This window comes from Lepisosteus platostomus, chromosome 1, assembly GCF_059453375.1.
Source record: "Lepisosteus platostomus isolate fLepPlt1 chromosome 1, fLepPlt1.hap1, whole genome shotgun sequence".
In the NCBI taxonomy this organism is placed as follows: domain Eukaryota; kingdom Metazoa; phylum Chordata; class Actinopteri; order Semionotiformes; family Lepisosteidae; genus Lepisosteus; species Lepisosteus platostomus.
Genome location: NC_142611.1, coordinates 19588556 through 19611358, shown reverse-complemented (window position 1 = coordinate 19611358; position 22803 = coordinate 19588556). Strand labels below are relative to the sequence as shown.

Here is a 22803-nt window from a genome sequence, read left to right as displayed (position 1 = left end):
GCAGAGTGGTGTTGGGTAACAGGCAAGGGAAGATGGCAGAGTGGTGTGCAGGGTGAGCCAGTTCAGACCCATTAACAGGGACAAAGCAAAGTTTGTAGCTGTAACAAAGCACCAAGCTTTGCAAGCCGAGGTCTAGAAGCAAGCCAAGTTGTAGCCAAAGGTAGCTCATTAGGGTGAGACCAAAGGCGAGGACAAAATGCATTTGTCCAAAGAGAAACACAGACTGGAAACAAAAACTGAGAACTGAGTAGTGGCTCAGAACAAAAGGCTAAAGAGCAATTTCTATACCAGAGCATTAACAAAGCAGATCTTAAATGTCCTGAACCACCTGTGGCGGACAGGGTTGTATATTGCCTGCAGGTGGTACAGCTTCCCTGTCATGTATCCATGACAGCCAAAACTGACTGACAGCCCTGGCAACGCTAGCTAGCTCTGCAGCACCCCAGCTGGAGCAAGCTCGACATAAACTATAAACTGGCACTGTATGTACAACTACATACAGTGCCAGAGCCTGTGAAATGTCACATATAAACTGTGACTACGATTCCTTAAGAATGGGCACAAAATTGTCACAGTGCCACTCTCAGATCTTCTAAGCTTCTGGGTGGGCATTAGTTGATCAGGGTTTTGTTACGTCTTTTTGCGGAACAACACTTTCTGTAACATTTTCAGTGCCAGATGGCCCTACAGTGCCATTAGTAAGAGATGTCATTCCTCCTATTGGCATGAACTATCCCGTCAGGTGCTGTCAGACTTTGCAGTGTGTAAAAAATGACACCAACACAGGAAGTTCTATTCCTTTAAAATTGACTTAATCTATGATATAAATTAATTGTGATCCCCAATAAAATTAAAATAAAATCCTAACCTTTTTATTCTCTAATTGTCTATGTTAACCTAAGAGGAAAAGACTTGGAAGTTAGAAATGTGCCGATGTCACAAATCATTATCCTGAAATACACAGTCAGTGTCTTACTTTTGTCTAACATATGCCAGCAGAGTGCTGGATTAATTTGTCCAAAATGATCTGATGTCCATGTGTTTTTAAATTTCACAAACACAGGTGTCCACAGTTTGCACTTCTGTTTAAACTTACAGAATAAATTCTTACATACTGTATCTTGAAGATGGACATCTGAACACATTATATAGAATGTGCTGAGCACAGTCCAGATCCCTAGGGTACACCACAAATATGTAATTTAAACCAAGGTCTTCAGGTACAAACCTAAAATTCTAACAGGTCATAAAGAAACATTTTACACTTGCCTTTCAGCAAGATAAATATATTGTTTTCATTTCATATTATGTAAGTGTATTATTTTTTTGGAATCTCAGATATAAATATCTGAAGAAAAAGATTCGAACTTTTAATATCTGATCTTTAAATTTGAAGATTTGATCTTGTTATGTATAATTTTTGTGATGGAAAAAAAGTGTATTTAATTTTATACTCATTACTAAGGTCTCAGATTGGTTAATGCTTGTGGTTTAACTGTGCTACATTTCAGTTCTAACAATTTTACCATGTTGCATCAGGAAAGTGCTTTAGTAGAATGAAAAATGCTGCAGCCTGGATTGTATTGTCAAAAGATGCTCATTTTATTCCTTAATTTTCTCCTTTCAGAGATAAAGAACAATCCTTCAATAGTTGCAAAATTCCACCCTCAGTTTTGGCATGAAGGTATATGGTTGTGCTGCAGACAGGCAGACAAATTAGCGCCAGGCTGTGAAGAATACAACCTGTTTGGAGACAGTAAGTTCTTCTTTCCCTGCACTATGCTTTTATAGCAGGAGCTATAGGAAGAATTTGCCTCTTTAAACGTTTTTATCAACATACAACTGTCATTCTAGTGAATGAGATTAGAAGCTGCGTGTGAACTCCAGGGCAACAAAAAGTTAGTTCTAGACTGAAAATAAGTAAATAAAGGAGACAAAACACAATGATTGGGTAGTGTTCTGTCAATATATGTGTATATTTAAACATTTATTTTTTTATTGTTTTCAGTTTCACGAAAGCCTCTTCCTCCAATTCCTGCAAATGAGACTTCAGAAAAGGTGAGGAAAAACCTTTTCCTCCCAGAAAGTTCCTTAACTTTGCATCTAGTACTATGCCACTTTATAGAAAGAAATCAGTTTATTTTGTCTACATAAATCTGTAGAGGGAGCAGAATGTCAGGTCAGAATGTCATTTGTATTGATTGATAGGTAATATAACAGGTGGTGTAACTTAGTGGGCAAATATCTGTACTGTGGGCAGGGGTGGGGTTGCTGGTTCAAGTCCTTGCTGCAAACACAGCTGTTGTACCCAGACAGCTCCCAGCTTTATGAATGGGAATAGCATTTGCTGGGGGTGGTATCTCGTCCGGAGTCAACTTATTTGTTCTCTCTTCACTTAGCACCATGGAAACCAGGATAGGCTCTCGTTTGGGCCGCTATTCTGGCTCCAATAGAGTCTATGTATCCATAAAATTGCATCCTCAGAAATCACCGATTTATTTTTATTCTATGATAGTCCAGCATTTTCAACATATTTCTTTTACGTTTCTACTATTTTTGTAATAAAATAAAGTACAATGGTAGTTCACTACTTAATTGTCACAAACTGGAATATATTATGTAGCGAAGAGAGATTTTTGTGGCATATTTATTATTTGAGGAATAAAATCCCAGAAGCATTGTGAATTCAAAATAATTTCAAAATCTTCAGGATGAGGGCTCCCTCCATCCTCTGCAATTTTGTTTGGCACGTGCATGCTCATGGTACACAGAACAATACAGATCCTTTTCCAGGTATCAAAGATGGACATTCTTCTTTGAAGGAGAACCCAGTCTGCACAATAAATGCTCACATTTTGTTGGTAGCCCCCAGAAAAGAAAAATGAATAAATCAACACTAAAACATTGTTCCATAACTGCACTTTTAGAAGTTTAATTTGGCCAAGTGAAAACAGTGAAATAATGGTTCCAATTATAATTATTTGTAATTGCATTTATATAGCACTTTTAATCCCAAAGGATAAAAAATGTTTTATAATTAAGAGGGGTTCCACTTCATCTTCATCTGAATTGCAGCACCCACCTGGCTAATGTGCAGCAGTCATTATGAACCAGCAGCCCCACTGCACCCCCGAACAGGTAGAGAAGTGATATATTGCTTCACCATTTGAATTAAAAGAGGAACTTTAGCCAGGCCAGATTGTGCAAACCTGGAGTGGAATCTAGCCAGGACACAGGGATTAACACCATTACTTTTACACACTGTGCCATGGGATCTTCATTGACCATAATTGTAATATCATTTGGACAGGACTTCATACAACCTAGTGCTTTTGGTCACCATACTGAATCCTTTTTAGAAATTCTGATCCCAAGGGAAGACTTCTACTTATTGGCTCATCAGCATTTCTTACAACAGCGGTCTGCTTTTCCTCAAAGGTTTCTTATTCCAGTACTGACTAGGCCTTTAGCTTCTCAGATGTGATTTGATGAGGCTACAAGGTGGTTAACCTGCTGTATGGTTAACACAATGCTGTGATACAACATTAGACACACTGTGGGGGAAAAAAATAAAAATAAATGCACTATGGAACTGGGGGAAAGATGTGAATGAACTAACTATACCACAGAAAAATTTCCTAAGGGCGCTATGTGCAGTCTTTTACAGAACTGATAGAAAAGTGTGTCTTTCAGCCTCGCAGGCTGCCTCCACCTCCACCTCCTGAAGAGGATGATGTGAGTAAAGAAGAGGAAAAAGAGGAAGTCGTAATAGCCATGTACGACTTTGAGGGGGTGGAAAGCCATGACTTGAAGCTTGTCGAGGGTGAAGAATATATCATTATTGAAAAATGCGATGTAAACTGGTACAAAGCACGGAATAAATATGGGTATGTATATAGTCCCAGTTGTCCATATCCGTTGGTTCTGTTTTGTGTACCTACATACTGTAAAAGCTTTTAATTATGCATTCATGTGTGTAAGCAATTGTTTTCTCTAATGCAATATGGCAAATAACTGTAAAAAAAGTTAAGATTTGATTTTATTAACGGAGATCTGTTTAATAATGATGATCTATGTAACTCTTAAAAAAAATAGTGCTTCATGTTTTTGTACAAATAGATTTTCCGCAAAATGGAGCTGTGAAAAAGACGTTTGAGGGGAGGTCAGATTGTAATCTCGCACGTCTTCTTATGTATGAACACTCACCTGCTGTGCAATAGGCATGGACTCATCTGAGACAGAAGTCTCTCAGATCTCTGTTGCTGCATCTTACCTTTGTAGTTCCTGTGTCTTATGGTACACATTCACACTCTACCATGGGATTCACCCGTAACAAAGCTCACACACCAATAGGTCCATGATTGTAGAAATCTGCATTGGTACTTTGGGGATTCTTTAGTCTTTTTTGGAGGTTTTGGCAATCTTGACCTTACAACCAGAGCTAAGAGCTAACCAGGAGGAGCGGTGGCTCTGTGGCTAAGGTTCTGTACCTGTGGCAGGAAGGTTTCCGGCTCAAATCCTGCAGCTGGCAGAGGAATCCTTCTCTGTTGGGCCCCTGAGCAAGGCCCTTAACCCCAACTGCTCCAGGGGTGCTGTACAATGGCTGACCCTGTGCTCTGACCCCAGACTTCTCTCCCTGTCTGTGTGTCTCATGGAGAGCAAGCTGGGGTATGCGAAAAGACAAATTCCTAATGCAAGAAATTGTATAGGGCTAATAAAGTGATGTTATGTTATGCTAATATTACCACCAAATACTAAAATATTAAGTTCACCACCTGTTCATACTCATCTCATTGTTTTGTCTCCTCATAATGCGACACATTTTGCTGAAAATTGAGTTAGGACAGTTTTGCTATTGATAGTCTGCGACTTATAAACAATGGGGACAGGGGTAACAGGACATTTTTGAACATTCAGGTATATATTTAGTGATTCGGAAGAATCAAAGTGTTTTAAAAAATACATTTTATCTGAATGAAATGAAAATGCGAATTCTGATAATCACAATGTAAAATAAAATGAACTGTTTTCTTTTCAAACATATGCTAAGGTCTAGGAATGTGGTTCTGTTTTGAGATATCCTCAAAACACAACAACTAAATTGGTATGCAATATGAACAATAACATCTGCTTAAAATGCATTACATACAATACATAATAATGTTACTGCAACTGTGTGATCAAGATTTAGTAATTGACAATTTACTTTTCATTGTTTTCATTCAGACTATCAGATGAGACTATACTTATTAATTCATGATGTCAGCTTCAGTTATGAGGGGCAAGTTTAGATCAATCTGCTTCCTGACTGAGAAATTTCATTCTCAAAGCCTATGTGTGCTGGAATTTCCTACAGCTGATGCTTCTTTAGTCATCTTCTTCAAAACATTAGACAGAAACCTTCATGACACACTACTTCTGCAGTGAATATACCGTATACATCTTGAAATCTCAAATTTACAGTTACCAAGATATTAAAAATGGAAAAAATACAGCAATTAAAAGTTCAATCTTCCTAGTGCTGTGTATTGGTATATTTTCTTCAGTACCCCTGACTTGCTCTTTAAAAAATAACTCGGAGAAAAAAGTCTGATAGCGAGTTAGTAAAAATGTTTAAGATGTTACCTGCACTTAGTTGTACAATACTGCAAAAGGTCTCACAGGCTGTTATCTACAGTATATTGTTTATACCAAATTAAAGTTGCATTCCTCTGATATAAACAATATAAAAATGATTTTTCTACTGTACATTGAAAAAAAAATACCTAATTCAATGTTCTGATCTTTTTCCCATATAGAGAAGAAGGATATGTACCCAGTAATTATGTGACTGAGAAAAAATTGAACAACCTTGATCAATTTCCGTAAGTTTTTTAATCTTTAAAAGGAGGTGAGGGCAAAAACGAATCTCCTGGGGTGTATAGATTCCTACAAATGATCTGTAGGACACTACAGACCTCCAAAAATAAAACTAATGACTAAAATAACTCTTATAAATGTTTTATTAACACCCTAAGGAAATGTCTGCTTTCTTTGCTGTTTACCATGAACATTACTGAAGCTGCCACTGTTCATTTTTTGCCTTTGCTTTTTTATGTGATTTCATAAATCTAGCATCATAGATTTGAAAGCATCATAGATTTATTTTGAGTACAAACAAAAATCATAATACAATTACTGCTAGCTCATAAACGGAAATGATAAAAACTTTCAGGGAATGTTATTTAATGTCATTTTTGATGATTTGTTGAATCCTTGTTAAACCACTGAAATAATATTTTGAGTGTTTACAGTTTATATAAGAAAACTACATGTACACATATGTTCAAATCTCTTAAATACCTACAACATATTAAGGTAATTTTGAAAAACGACTCAGTCTTTTTTTGTTTCAAAATCTCATGTACAATAAGACCACACGAAAGGTGTTGAATGTGAGAATTTCCTCTTTTATGTATGTCAGTATTGCTTGATTTATTTGTTTCCTGTGTTGAAAGCTTCAGGTTAATACTGTGTATGACAAATGTGAAATAAATTAAGGAATGCTTCAAAACATAAGTGATTGCCCTTTACCTTCTAGATGGTACTGCAAAAATGTGAACAGAAATAAAGCTGAACAGCAGCTGAAAAATGAAGTAAGTATATCTTTGATTGATATAAACAATTGTTGATTGCTGTTCTCTTAGTGTAGTTTTTCCTCAGATATTTTCATGCTTCTTGTTGAAATCAGGAAATGAAGGAATATAAGTGAATATAAGACTCTCATTTTGTTTGGTAGCTTGCTCAAACAGGGACAGTGACCTGCTAGACATTATTATATATAAATTCAGTATGCTTGTATCCTTTAGCTACTGTACAAATACAGTAGTTTCTTATGTAGATGGCCAATGGCCATCTAGACAGTAGGTTAATATATCTGCTGTTCAGATAGTTTTTCAACAAGATTGAACAATACCCGTGTAAAATCTGTCATACAGTATGTAAGATTTACTGTATAATAATAACCACATAGAATACATATTTACAGTTAAAAATATTAATGTCTAGAAAAGATCAAACTTGTAAAATTTCTCAATTTTTAATAGAAGTTCAATGGTTATATCTTTATGGAAATGTTTTACTGAGTCCGCTTTATTTGTAACCATTTAATCTGCATCAGCAGGGAGTGATGTTGTGATATGTTAGTGTTACATCCACTATTGGTACTTTGTTTTAGTGTTTATTTCACCTTTGTTTGATTAGAGCTGACAGAAATGTCATTTGTCTTGTATAGCAAGTCGAGGATTATAATAAGTGCTGTTTGCAATGGCAAATTTCATAATCTATAACTTTCCTTAGCTGCGGTAAATGGATTTTCAGGTAAATCTCCCAGCAATACAATAAGAAAAGAAAGAACAGTGCCAAACTTTTAGTCATACTTAGTCATATTATTTTACCTTGAAAATGAAAATGTGTTTTAAACCAGGATTCAAGACATGAAACTTAGTTTAATAACTTCAACAGCTTAGCTGGTTAGCTTCTTCCATACTTCCCCAACCATTTGCATGCAACAGGGCCTCCTGTTCTTGGTTTTAATAAATTGACTACTAATGCATCAGAGCAATTAGCAATGTATTGGCAGTGTATTTCATAAATTACTCTTTGCGTTACATTCTAATGTTCTCCTACTATTTTTGTCCATTAATTTAAACATTTCCTGGAACTAAATTATTACTGGATTATAAGATTATAAAGATTATATCTTGTCTTTCTGTTTGCTTTCAAGTACATCTTACTGCAGATCCGTTAGTGTTAAGGATACTGATGACTGAGATGACGTCATCGGTTTTAAAGCATGTTAGTTTTGTTCTTTGTTAAACAGTTCATATTTAATTTTATCATGTACACTACATAAGGTGTTGAATAACAATTTACCAGCAAGATGCTTTTAAAACACCATGTCAGTAAATTTTTGCTACCTTTTTTATTACACAAAATGTTTGCCTGATGATGGGGAAAAAAAAACCAAATACAGTAGCTTTGTATCCATCAATAACATTTTTTAGCATTTTATGGTGTTTTCTCCGTTCTGATGTTTTCCTCATCTCGACTTAAGTTTTCTTTGTAGTCCCAGAAGTGACATAGCTGAGAAAAATATACAACATAAAGTAAATTGCCAAGCACAATTTGTCCAAGTACATAGTTTTTCAATCTGAATAAACTGTTTATTCATTCACTTCAACTCAAAAGTTGAGCTCACAGTTTAGTCATTTGTGTGCATGGGTTAGTAATTTATGTACATGCTTTGCTAAATTATATTAATATAAATTAGTTTACATTGCTGCTTGCAGCTGGGGTATTGTTAAAGATGACTGATGTACCAAATATGTATAGAGTATCTTTATATTTGAGTCATAAGTGACAATACAGCTGTATGAGTACATTTCTGTTCACAACTTGGTTGTTTGCTTCATCCAGAAGATCTGTTCTGAAGTCTCACTTTCACAATAATACAGACTATGGAAATTCAGAACATACTTTCTTAACATCACACACGTTAACAAACTCTGTGGTGAATTAGCCCTGATAATTTATTATTTCAAATTTGAAAATCGTGCTCTCAAAAGAGTAAACTGTGTACTAGTTAACGCTATTCTTTCCAGGGCACCTTGATTTTTAAGATGCAGCTGTGCACAGCTTCTTGAAGATGAAATACTTGTTCTTATACCCATCCCCCGTAGAACTCAAATCAGCAACAAGCTGAGTGGTGAATAGGCATAGAGTGATTAGTCCTTGAAGTTCGAGTAAGCATTCTGTGCTCACTTTCAGTCCTGTACTAATGCTTGCCTAGGCTCAGCTTTGTCTCTACCAGTTGAATTTGGTCAGCACTTCACACTGACTTCCTGCTGTTTCTCTCACTGGGTGCCCTTCCTGGGGAAAGTTATTTATGTGTGACAGGATTGAGCGAGTTGTGCAGAGCAAGTTTGAGAAGCGATGTCACCACCTTCTAATATCTGCGGTAGAGAGCTCGATATTTTGGTGTGGTGGAGCTGTCTACTGTCTGGGGAGTGGGGATGTGTACGTGCTCCGAGCTCGCGGGGCGATGTGGATCAGAGAGAATTGCACTTCTCATATATGGATACACACGTCTTTTCTTCTATCTAGCAGTGTTAGCCCATCTTTCAGTCCTGTGTACCGTACAGGACAATGTGGAGGCGATAGTGTGAAATCCGATGCATGTTTTGCAAGTGCATAAATATGAAATAACAGTAGAACCAGAAGATATAATTGTAAAGGCACTGTGCACATTTTGCTATCAAATAATAGTCTCAGGAAGGTGTGAGTACATAAACTGTATAGTTTATAGACATGCTATGTGGTAGTATAATATATAATAATCTTTCACCAAAGTGTGACTGGATTGTTTGTGGGGAAAAATAAGTTGATGTTTTAATTTAATAGCGTATTAATAGTACATTTAAACTTTGAGTGACTACAAAATCGAATACAGTAGCTACAATCCTCATTTTGGGGTTTTGTGACATTTTCTCAGCCCACTCTAGCTGTTGTTTTTATAGTTTATCATATTACAGGACAGCTAATGGTTTTCCTCCTTTTAATAAAACTAGTATATACTGTAAATTGAAATATTTAACTTTTGCTTATTTCCTTGCGGCTTGCACTCTAATGCAGTTCTCCACTGTAGCCTAAATTGAAATATATGATTAAGATATACAGTATTGAGATATTAATAATTCTAGCATTGTTTTTGTGTTAAAGATTGTGTTAAACGGGCATCTCAAAGCTCTAATCCTCAAGGGATTTTACAACGTCTAGTTGCTGGCTGACTTTTTCTTGGTTGACTGATTTTTTCTCAGTTGCAGATATTAAGGAGTTAGCATTTAGTAAATACAAATCTTTAATGAAAAGTAAACTACAACATTGCATTCTAAAGCCTAGTTAGAAGTTTGTCCAATTTCTTTCACATACTAAAAAACAACTAAATAAAACAGCTGCAAAGCGTTGAACATACTGCAATGATTATCTTGTTTTGTTCTATGATGATAATTATAATAATGTATTTCAATAAAGACAGGCAGATTACTTGATTCCGGGTAGTTTAGCATGCCATTTATGACTATTGCTTTCACTTGACAAGCTTCTATGTGTCTGCATTGTCAGCTAAATTTGGTTTTGTTATTACAGTTGCAGAACTAAAGGTGTTGTGTGAATGGAAAGTGTTGTTAATGGTAGTGTGGCACATGGAGCAGCAAGTCTCTGTGTTCACACAAGAAGTGGGACCGTCTTATTCAGGCTCACCGCAAGCTCTAAGGTTCGAGTCTGGGGCTGGTTGCGATGACTTGCAGTGTGTGGACTGAGAAGCAACAATCTTGAGATAATCACTTTAAAGAAAAGTTGTTATGATCCCATTACCATTGGCCTTTTAACCTATCACCAGTGTTGTCATGACAACTCCCATGATATTTTTTCAACAAGGAAGCAGGTGATGATTTAGAGGCATCTATAAAAACTGCAGGAGTGTAAATAAATTTGTGGCTTAAATAGCAGATAGTTTTTTTGCTTTTGGCACACTCTTGTGGTACAACACAAGCAAAGCACAACTCAGACTGATCATCTATAGACTTTGTGGCTGATGGGTTTCATACAGGTATTTGTAAAGTGAAATATCCTCCTACCCTACAACATTACTTCTTATACATCGTTTCTCTTTATGTTAATATATCATAACTTTTAAATATAAACATTGTTAAAGTTATTTATTTTTTATTGTTCACCAGTGTTATTGGTGGATGACCATTTTATATTTTACAAATATACACTTCTGGTTGATATCCTTCAAAGGCTAAGATGCCTAATAGTAGGATAGACCAACATCAACATTTTAACCACTGTATCCAGTTCAGGGTTGTGGGGAACCAAAGCCTATCCCAGCATGCAACGGGCGCAAGACAGGATACCCATCGGACCAGGTGCCAGTTCATCATAGGGCAGACACAGACACACACACTCACACCAGGGTTCAGCTTTCCCAGAAGCCAGTGAAACTACCAGTATGATTTTGGACTGTTGGTGGAAACCAATATGAGCACAGGGAGATAATATAAACTCCACTTACTGTAGATAGCACCCAAGGTCTGGAATTGAACCTAGGGCCCAAGGGACTGTGTTGTTGTGGGGTCAGTAAATGTCATTTGCTGGATAAGGTCTGAAAGTGGGTCCAGAAGTCTTTTCTGCGTGCTGCCAGGAAGGTTTCTGGTGGTGGTGTTCAATTTCCTAACTCATTTGGTTCAAATACACTTCCACTATTTTGTTTATGTTGATATTAATGATATTACTATTTAAAAAAAAAACTTAAGGAAAGTTGAGGAAAACAGCTGAAATCCCCCTCTGCACATTTTGCCCTCTAGAATGCAAAATTCCTGATAAAACCTAATATTATTATTTATATAAAGAATATTGGTATCACTCCAATATTCTTGTCAGACATATTCTTGTCATTCAACTCATAAATTGCAATAACCACTTTCACATTTATAGGCCATAGTGAATTTCTGACAGATGAAGATGTTAACTTCTGCTTCAAACACTTAGGGTGCAAAACAGGCAAGTTCTTCTGAGTTCATGGTGTTGTTTATTTTTATTTTAATAAATGTAATTTAATTGCAACAAATCGTGTTCATAGGAAAAATTAGAAATGAAATAAAAGCATTTTCTCTTTGGACTTTTTAATTTGTAAAGAACAAATACATGGTATATGCTCCTTAATATTGAGAGCTGTATGGTCCGAGAATCAAATGAAAGTCATAAAATGGGCTGCCCTATTAGTAGCTGTAGAATCATCAAGTTGGAATTGAAATTGCAATTTTAAAGTTTTTTTATAACATGACGGACAACTCTCAGCAGCTGCTGCAAACCACTATTCCAAATACAGAGCCTGTAAAAAATTAACTCATGTCCGCTCATGCACAATGAAATTGTTGTTATTTGCCATGGTTGCAAACACAACTATGGAAGTTCCTGGAAACACTCTTAAGAAGTGCTCTACAGTCTGCTCATCTACATGGAACTGTTGTTTCGTGAAACTTTCATTTTTTATTGTTCATTTTCCCAGTATTTTGCAAGCTGAACTTTTGAAATATGAAAACTAGTTCACATGTCCATACACCAAAGGTTGAGAACCATTGTCTAATGATATCATGTATTCCAAGTCTTACTACATTTCTGGTTGGTGGGTAGTTTCTGAGGTAACATTAACAACCACATTCAGAACTGTAAGTGTTATTCCATGTTTATGGAATGGTTATGTTTAACTTAACATTAAGATTTAACACATAAGATTTAATTATCCTATTTTCTCTTCCAGGATAAAGAAGGGGGATTTATAGTGCGAGATTCAAGCCACCCTGGTGCCTATACCGTCTCTTTGTATACAAAGTCATCAGGGTGAGTATAACACAACAATGCTGAAGCTATACTGGCCGTTCAACATCTATTGTAGTTTAATTCATAGTTCATAGCTGCGTTTCTGCATTCTCAAAATATTTTTTATATTTACTCTGATTATTAATCCCTTTTTAAAATCCCAAATGGAAGTACCAATTTTTAAAACAGCATATCGTGTTTCTGATATGCCTGTCATACCAGAAGAGAATGATAAGGAAAACATGTACTCCAAAGACTATGCTGTTAGGTACAGCACAGTTAGAATGGACTGGAGGGCTTGTGCATCACTTACTGATAATTATGCAAGCTCACCAAAGCTCATTAAATCATAGGAGGCACTGTTGTATGGCTAGCAGAAGATACCCTAGCTGACTGCAGTCCCACTGAATCCCAGTTGCACTTTGGCAATAGTATACTGCTAACTGAGGAACCTTTGTCACAAGTGCCTTATGGATATTAGGACTTCATCTGTGTACTGAACAGAACCTTTATGAGTTAAGCTTCTTAGTAGCCTTTGCTCATTTGTTTTTAAACTGTGTTGATTTGTAAAACTTTTGGTCTTGGGCACAGTTTAGAAGAACATTTCTATATTACAAGTCTTAAATATTTTTGTGTGAAGTTAATCAAATTCCAAATGTCACAACTAGATTAAATTCTTATGAGAGACCCATAGATACAATTTAATGATGAGATATTTCTATTTTTTATTTTACATGCCTTACTAGGTTTGCCTTTCCATGTTTTAAGGGAGTTTTTTCATCTCAGTGTCATTCAAAGCTGTTGTTTTTGACATGGCATTCTGTCTTGTTTGTTTCAGAGAGGGTGCTTCAGTACGACATTACCATATAAAAGAAACACACACTGTGCCTAAGATGTATTACTTGGCAGAAAAGCACCATTTCAGTAGTATTCCTGAACTGATAGAGTACCATCAGCACAACGCAGCAGGTATTTACTCTTTCACAGCTGGAAAGACAGAGCACTTTAGAGTCACAGTGTGAGATAATGAAGCATCTTAAAAGCCTTACATGAAAAAATACATAAGGTTTAAAGCTGTTATCGATTGCAAACATATTTATTAAAATATTATAGAAAAGATCATTTAAAGACTAGAAATGGGGTTTTAAGAAATATAAATGATGTATATGTATATAAAAGTAAGGTTTATAACTTTTTTACTACCATTTAATATTTATGTTGACATATCTCTTTTCCCATTTTCTTTTTGCAAGTAAAATACAGAAATGACAAGTACACAGACTGATTGACTTAATTGTCATGACAAAAAATGAAAGCTGGACACATCTTATTACAATTACACTTCTTATTAAGCATAATTATATTGAAGAGAGGGATTATTTGAAGTCAGTTCACTGATGTGTGCTTGTTTGTGTGCATATTCTGCATTTTGCTTTGAAATGAAATGACGTTTAGGCAGTTTTATGTCATATTCTAATGTCTGAGCAGTAAAACAAACACATGCCAGAATTACCAGTTCTCTCTAATTAAGATATGAATGGTGTGGTTGATATTCAATGAATTACTCAGAAATGTTACAGAGAAACTGACAACCAGCATCCCTCGTTAGAACTGACAAAATGGAGGACACAAATTTTCATGCTACTCATATTCTTTGTTTTCAGGCATTTTTTTTGGGGTGATTTGGCTTGCTTTCAGTAGCTTTTCTGTTTTACTACAGGCCTTGTGACAAGGCTACGGTATCCAGTTGTACAAAAAGGGAGATTAGCACCAACCACAGCTGGTTTTAGCTATGGTAAGAAATCATCAGTTTTTCACTTTTTTTTGCATTATGTGGGAACCTTATTATTAAAGATGGCTACTAGCTATTCCAGTCCAAGTTGTTTGTCATTTAAAAGATGAAAGGTCCCTTTAAAACAAACATAGACATCATAGAAAATTACTGTTGTATGTAGTCTATTAACAGTTTATTCCATGCCATATAAGGTGGTAGGCTTGACTATCAAAACAAATGGCACTTGCAGCATTTATGTTAAGTTCTGATTAAGTTCTGAATTTGTGACATTGGTTTTGACCATTCTTGTTCCACTGTGGTGACACACCAGCAAACAAGTTCAAACTGCTATACATATACAGTACATTTATATTCTCTGTCACTCATCTGAAGATGCTCAGTTGCTGTTCCAATGCCATTTAAAATGTAAATGCACACAATACTGGCTAAAAACATGAATCTGATGGAAGTGATGTTTCATGTGGAGCACAGAACAATCACTGTGGAAACATTTAAGAAGTTTGAAAAGCACGATGAGGCATCAGCTGAAATGGTAGGACTTTGGATATCCCCTGACTGACTGTCGTGATCAACTTGAAAGGCAAGCTACAGTAGGAATTCAGAAGCATGTGAAGGGCTTGACTCCTGTGTAGTGAACTGCCATAACTAAGCAGCAGGTTGGGCTTTTATTGCTCAGGTTGAGAAACTGTTAATCATTCAAAGGTGGATCAAAATCAACATCAAGCTGCTAAGAGTTTACCCATAATTCAGCAAAGAGCTTTGATTTAAGGTGTAGCGGTGAGGCTTATTAATAAGGCAGAATTAAGTGTTTCTGAGCTTTCCCAAATTAGGCCTCATTTCTCTGTTCATCTCTGTGGTGCAGCCACAGAGAAACCATTCATGCAAGGTGATTTAAGGTCCAAGGACAGCTCCCAAAGGGGGATGCACTTAGCTAAGCCTGGCTATCATGATCAATGGTCATCCATTGGTGCCTATCTGTCTAGGGAGTGCGAGTTGGACATCTGGATTGCATTCCTAAGTGTCAGGAGTAAGTGACTCATATCTCACCTTGATCAACCAATCAGGGACCGGTAGGGCCGAGTAACCCACGTGGGACTCTGATGCCCATGGAACTTTCAGCCAATCAATGAGCTGAAGTTCCTCCAGGTAAAAACAGGCAACACAGAGAGCCTGAGAGATTCAGATTCAGATTCAGAAAACAAGAAAAAGAAGGGATTCTGGAGAGGATTCTGTGGACTGTTCTAAAGGGAATTCAAAGGAGAATTCCAGGGCAGGACGGCCCAGGAGCAGAAGGCTCCCAAGGGCAGGACATTCTCGCAGCGCGCCTCCTGACCATCCTGAGACTCAGCCCGGACAACCACGGAACGGCCAGTGTGTCCGAGTGCCAGAACTTTCCTTTGTTCTAAGAGTCTAGAGTGGAGGTTGCCAGAGAGTAACCAGCAGCAGGCCTCCTGAACAGGTCGGAACTGTGGAAAGCTGAATCACTATTCAGAACTAGCTCTTCATCAGGAACGAACCAGTCCTCTTCCTGACTTGCTGGGACCCACGGTCATCTTTTCTCCTGTGCACAAACTTTGCTAGTTAATGCCAACAGTGAGCATCAGCAGCGCACCGTCGCAAGCCGCACAGCACAGCCTGGCACGGAGCCAGAGAGCGCGGATTGGACAGCAACAGCCTGCAACTGTTTCTTTGTGCCCGCAGGAGATCTGAATCCCCAAAGATTGGATGAGTATTCAACTTCAATGCATTACAGCTCGAGAATTCAATTGTTATCCCAACCAGTTGATATCAATTTAATTCCTAAGAGTTATGTACTTGTTTGAGTATCTAATGTAGAAGTTGTAACCAAGTTCACTTTACGAAACGGTCTTAATGAATGATATACTGAACGTATGTCCTCTTGATGTGTAACACTTTGTAACTGATTGAATATATATCTTTTGTATTCTGATAACCCTCTCGATAAGATCTGTTAGGTTTATATGCATATTCTATGTATTAATAAATGTATCCTCGTGTATTAGTACCTGTGTGTGCGCGTTGTTTGAGTTATGTCGCATGGTTGGATTCTAAAGCCATCAAAAGAATCAACTTTGTGATTTACTGCTACAATTAATAATTGTCTCAGTAAATGCCCAAACCCTACAGAACTGGTGCCTTCAGAGAGCCACTATGATTACATATTTGGGGTCCCTGAAACGGCTATGAATCACAACATTTATTTGGCGTCCCTGGCACGGGCGTGGCAAGACTGAAATGAGTCAACCAAGCGGAATAATTCAATATAAAACGCCGCGGGTTTCATACACGACAATACAGTGTGCTGAAAGCCGAAAGGAAAAAAAGTTCCCCTTGCTCTTTAAGCAGTGCTTGATTGTTTTGTGATCTTTTGCGATCTACCGGGTTGATTGCATACTTGATCTTGTGGTTTTCTGTGGTAAAACTGTAATTTCGTACTTAAAAGTAATACTCTTTAAGTTTAACGATGGTTGCTAAAAGGTCTGAATTCGAGTCGCTATTAAGCACTCTCTCTAGCAGCGACAGGTCTGACCACGATCTCTTCCATATCTCCGTCAGCGGAGAAGCTAGAATAAATCTCCATTCTCTGAGAGAGCTAGCGAAGGACATAGAGAGATTTGACCCCGCAGTGTCAGAGAATAATATCGAGAGTTATATTCAAGACCTCAGGTATAACCTGCAGTACCTGCCAAACGCCACAGAACAGGAGAAAGTGTTTCTGGTTAGAAAAACTACCAGCAGAGCTGTACATGAGTGGATGGCTAGGCAGATGAAAGAAGTCTGCAATGACTTTGAGCAGCTATGTCAAGCACTTATCGAAGAATACAGTGCGTTTATTGACCCAACTGCTGCGATAGCCGCCGCTCTTAACATTAAGCACGAGAGAGCAGAGTCCCCTCGCGAATATTACGAGAGACTTAGACGAACTTATTTTGCAGGGCGAAATGATGAGGGTTGCGAAGAGAACACACATTTCAAGGGTTTATTCATTGCGAATCTCCACCCGTCAGTCAGAAAGATGATCTTAATGCATACAGATGCACAGACCATGAAAATGACTGATATTAAGAGATTCGTGCAGAAAGCCTGGGAGTATGATGTCCAAAGTCGCTCTGAGCAAAAAGCTGCTAAAGCGACTGTGTTCGCCGTCAGAGCCAGCAGGGTTAATTCCCTCCTGCTCGAAGGAGCACAGGCTCCTGAGCTGGCTAAGCCCCGTTCCAAAGCACTCACACAGGACCGCACCCAGCGTCCTAAGTGCCATGAGAACACCGGGGGAGGGAAAGGGCTAGAAAAAGCTGAACAAAAGGATTCAGTAGCCGCCCGCCTGGCCAGGCTTGAACAAGCTTTATTAAGACAGGGACAACCGCTCCCCAAGGCTGCCGGAAGCGTGAATGAGCTGATACTCTCCACTGGAGGAGGCGGAGACCCGCCCCCTCTCCCTCCCTCAGTCTATCTGATTGAGCGGAAGAGTTCCTGCCTGGATAAGGTCAGCCACTCCCAAGCGAGTGCTGACTCCACCCCTGAAGTCACAGAGCAGGCAGTAAAACGCAGAGGAAAAGCAAGAAGCTTTTACCTCAAGGCTGCCATGGGAGATGTCTTACCCAGTGAGACACTGATTGACACTGAGGTTGAAAGGTGTTTGATGTCACACGGCAAGCTCAAACGGGTAGAAAAAGAAAAGGGCATGTGACTCAGAGAGGAACCTTTGGTGGATCACCAGAAAGGCAAAGTATGGAAACAGGTCAAGGCTCCTAAGCCTTCTGTACAGAAGGAAAGGGGGGCCAAGAGGCAGACTGTGCTCACACAGTGCCCACCGAACACAGAAGCCCATGCGGAGATTCCTTCTGTTCCCTCTCGACAAGAAATAAAAATATTTTCTTGTTCCCCGAATATACAGGGAAGTCGTGTCCCGGCCGAGGTCTCAACAGCCTCCCTGCCACAGGAGCGGTGCTCCAAGCAGCCGCCTGATCCACCAGGTAAAGCACACACCTTTTACATCCCTAAAGAGGAGCAGATCTCCCCACCTGGCGATGAAAAGGAGCTTTCCCTGTGCACCCTGGCACCCAAGAGGGGTCAGGACCACCACCCCGCAGTGGTGGAAAGGATCCAGATGGCAGGAGAGCAGGTTGGTGATGTAGCCCCCACCCTTAGCCCTGAGAGGTCCTCTATTAGTGAGGATCTGCTTGAGCAGCTGTCACAGGGCCACCGCCAGGTGCCCCTGGTGCAACATTCACAGGTTAGACGGGAGGTCCAGCTGGACGCTGAGACTACTGCGCTGTGGACACACCTGATCCCAGATGCTGATTCCCTCTGCTTTGACCCAGGGAACCTGCAGTCAGGTAACATTATTTCTCACGACTACCAGGTAGTGAGTGAGACTGACCTGATTGTTCCTGCCTCAACGGCAGGGTTTCCAACACACCCAGTCCCCCAGAAGGGACAGGGAATGAAAGCCGAGCCGGTTTTCTTACAGCCACCAGCTCAGTCTGTCAGTCTGAGTCTGACCAACAGTGGTTCAGCCAGACTGGAGCTGGATGGTCAAGCCACCCGCCTGCCAGTGCAGAACATCGCAAAGAGAGGTGTCAGAATCCCCGCCTGCACTGACATGGGCCTGGTGAGTGATAGTGAGTTCAAAGACAGTGAACTAGCTATCCCACTGCTGGGGCAGCTCCCTGAACCCCTAGCGAGGGAAGGGGGGAGCGAGCAGGTGTCCTACACCTACCCCCAGAAAACGATTGGAAACATGCCGATAGAGGGATTCCTCAATCAGGAAGTGTGCAGGGTGGACCTGAACAGTGAGAATAGGATAACAATCCCAGATCACTCAGGTGCTCCAGATGACCACTCAGCCGAGGGTCAGGCATGCTCCACCACTGCACCACCCCCTGCAGGGTTCCTAGAGCACAGGCATGAACAAATCGAAAAAGCAAATGTCCTGGAAACGGATGAGCAGCATCAGCCGCTGCGTCAGATCTCCCCAGATTTCCAGGATGTTGGTGCCCAAGATGCCACAGGGCATACTGAGAAAGACACCATGTACACGCTGCGCCAGCTTAGAAAGGCAACAGTCACTCAGAAGGAGATGACTGGGATCAGCCACCCGAAAAGACTTTTGGGAGGACTGATTGCTGCCGCCACTGTTGCACGTTTGCTTTTTCTGGTAGGTTTGTGTGCTACTGGCACTCTCACCCTGACTGCCCCAAGAAGGCAGGTGTCAGAGAGGCCAGAGGGTAGTGACAGACTGTATCGACAGCAGCAAAAGTTGGAAAGCTTAGGGAAAACCCTACAGGCAACTTCCTATGCAACAGGGTTAAACCTTATTCCCCAAACAGTGGACATGATTGTTGGTGTTATACAGTGGGTTTATGCTTGTGTGCAACAGGCCAGAATGTTGACACAAGACCTGTTAAGGGAGTTTAGTGCCACTGTGGCCAGTCTAGCCATGGCACAATTCCCAACCCACTTGATTCCACTCTTCTCAGTAGAGGAGTATGTGACATTAACCCCATCGCTCATAGCTCACCCAGAAGGCAATCCAAGATTGAATTCGGTTCCAAGTCTTGAGATGGGTATGGCTACCAAAGCTATCCATTGGCTGTGTCTAAACGATTCACCAATGAAGGGTGTAAAGCTACTAACGAGCAGAGGGAGGTTAATGAACTCCATGAAGAGCAGGTGGGAAGTAAATGGTTGGTCAGCACACCACATTTAACTGACACTATGACTTGTGACGGGCATGATACAGCTACCACAATGCAGCTACCTAACCAATAGTTTTCCTGTAAGTTCCCGAGGAGGTCATAGTACAGCATGGTAACTTAACACTGTATGGTCTGGAACCAAACTTGAGGTCTAAGATGCCTTCAGGTGCCACACTATTGAATTGGATAGAAATCCAAGAAACAGTAAGCCCTGAAGAGGTACAGGTAGTTAGTTTGCTTTAATGGAACAAACCTCCAAATCACCCTAGCAGATACCCAACACAGGTGTTGTGGTTTATCGGGGGGCTGGGAACAGGAACTGTTGTTATTGTAACACTACTGCCAGGTAGCTGGATCATGACTGACAGTGTACTCTGAATGATGTAGTCTCACATCAAAATGTACTCTGGGTAGCATGAATGAGTCAAAGGTAGCATGTCAAAAGAAAGGAAGTGACTTCTCCCCAAATATCTACCACAGAGGTATCAGATATTGACAGTGAACTTCCTGATGTGTAATTCCTAGACTTAGATAATGTCTCCTACCGTGTTTATACATACTCCAGATGTTATTCATCCTGTTTGTATCCAATGCTGGTTCCGGTATGAATTCTCGAGGAGTAATGTAGACATTTAAGATTAATGTTCTAATGGCAAGGGACATCACTTAACTCTGTTTTGTTTTGAAGGCAACAATGCCTCGGGACCTCGTGGCCTTCAAAAAGGGGGGATATGTAGCGGTGAGGCTTATTAATAAGGCAGAATTAAGTGTTTCTGAGCTTTCCCAAATTAGGCCTCATTTCTCTGTTCATCTCTGTGGTGCAGCCACAGAGAAACCATTCATGCAAGGTGATTTAAGGTCCAAGGACAGCTCCCAAAGGGGGATGCACTTAGCTAAGCCTGGCTATCATGATCAATGGTCATCCATTGGTGCCTATCTGTCTAGGGAGTGCGAGTTGGACATCTGGATTGCATTCCTAAGTGTCAGGAGTAAGTGACTCATATCTCACCTTGATCAACCAATCAGGGACCGGTAGGGCCGAGTAACCCACGTGGGACTCTGATGCCCATGGAACTTTCAGCCAATCAATGAGCTGAAGTTCCTCCAGGTAAAAACAGGCAACACAGAGAGCCTGAGAGATTCAGATTCAGATTCAGAAAACAAGAAAAAGAAGGGATTCTGGAGAGGATTCTGTGGACTGTTCTAAAGGGAATTCAAAGGAGAATTCCAGGGCAGGACGGCCCAGGAGCAGAAGGCTCCCAAGGGCAGGATATTCTCGCAGCGCGCCTCCTGACCATCCTGAGACTCAGCCCGGACAACCACGGAACGGCCAGTGTGTCCGAGTGCCAGAACTTTCCTTTGTTCTAAGAGTCTAGAGTGGAGGTTGCCAGAGAGTAACCAGCAGCAGGCCTCCTGAACAGGTCGGAACTGTGGAAAGCTGAATCACTATTCAGAACTAGCTCTTCATCAGGAACGAACCAGTCCTCTTCCTGACTTGCTGGGACCCACAGTCATCTTTTCTCCTGTGCACAAACTTTGCTAGTTAATGCCAACAGTGAGCATCAGCAGCGCACCGTCGCAAGCCGCACAGCACAGCCTGGCACGGAGCCAGAGAGCGCGGATTGGACAGCAACAGCCTGCAACTGTTTCTTTGTGCCCGCAGGAGATCTGAATCCCCAAAGATTGGATGAGTATTCAACTTCAATGCATTACAGCTCGAGAATTCAATTGTTATCCCAACCAGTTGATATCAATTTAATTCCTAAGAGTTATGTACTTGTTTGAGTATCTAATGTAGAAGTTGTAACCAAGTTCACTTTACGAAACGGTCTTAATGAATGATATACTGAACGTATGTCCTCTTGATGTGTAACACTTTGTAACTGATTGAATATATATCTTTTGTATTCTGATAACCCTCTCGATAAGATCTGTTAGGTTTATATGCATATTCTATGTATTAATAAATGTATCCTCGTGTATTAGTACCTGTGTGTGCGCGTTGTTTGAGTTATGTCGCATGGTTGGATTCTAAAGCCATCAAAAGAATCAACTTTGTGATTTACTGCTACAATTAATAATTGTCTCAGTAAATGCCCAAACCCTACAGAACTGGCGCCTTCAGAGAGCCACTATGATTACATATTTGGGGTCCCTGAAACGGCTATGAATCACTACAAAGGAAACAGCAAGGGGTATGTTGTAATTCTGATCTTTTCATGCAAGAAGATGGTGTTTTATGCATGTTAAAGCCAAGAAACAAATTCTATCATCTCAAGGTCTCTGGTGATTCAACCAGTGGTGATGGTTGATGACATTGGCTGCAAACATTGAAGAGGGTGGGTATTGTACTCAGTGTTTTTAAGATGATGAAACTGGACTCTTCTGGGAAAAGAGTCGTTCTGGGGAAGAGCAGAAATCCATGCCAGAGTACAAAGTTTCTTTGTACTGGATTACTCATTTGCTTGGTTCCAATGCAGCAGATGACTGATTTTAAACATTTGGTGTTGTATCATTCTGAAAATTCTGAGGGTTTTCAAGGGATTGTGGTGCCATGGGGAGTTTGGCCACCATCTTGTCAGGCCTTCCATTCCCCCCTGACCTGCCCCTTTTAGGTTCCTTTTCTTCTTCTTTACTCGCACTCTCCTCCGAGATTGCTTGGATGTCCCTTTTGAGGAATTAGACACCAACGCAGCACACAGACAAGAAGACAATATCTGACCAAATCACACTTTTCTTAAGAAAGAAGAAAAGACTCCAGAAAAACTTGTCACCTGTTACTATTGAGCCAACCAAGCGCCTTTCAAAAAACACCAACCTAAAAAAAGTACACAATCCCAGAAATTATGAAGACACTACTTATAC

At 39.8% G+C, this 22803-nt stretch overlaps 1 protein-coding gene across 6 annotated transcripts in view; it reads left to right on the top strand.

The window, feature by feature from the left end:
* The window catches only part of tec (tec protein tyrosine kinase), a 50944-nt gene that overhangs the window by 17653 nt on the left and 10488 nt on the right, over nt 1-22803 (top strand). For all 6 annotated transcript variants that reach the window (XM_088626723.1, XM_088626713.1, XM_088626729.1 and 3 more), the window contains 8 exons: nt 1628-1756; nt 2009-2058; nt 3694-3887; nt 5799-5864; nt 6581-6635; nt 12365-12444; nt 13262-13392; nt 14144-14218. In XM_088626723.1, the coding sequence (XP_088482849.1) occupies nt 1628-1756; nt 2009-2058; nt 3694-3887; nt 5799-5864; nt 6581-6635; nt 12365-12444; nt 13262-13392; nt 14144-14218 (780 nt within the window). The remainder of the gene's footprint in view (nt 1-1627; nt 1757-2008; nt 2059-3693; nt 3888-5798; nt 5865-6580; nt 6636-12364; nt 12445-13261; nt 13393-14143; nt 14219-22803) is intronic.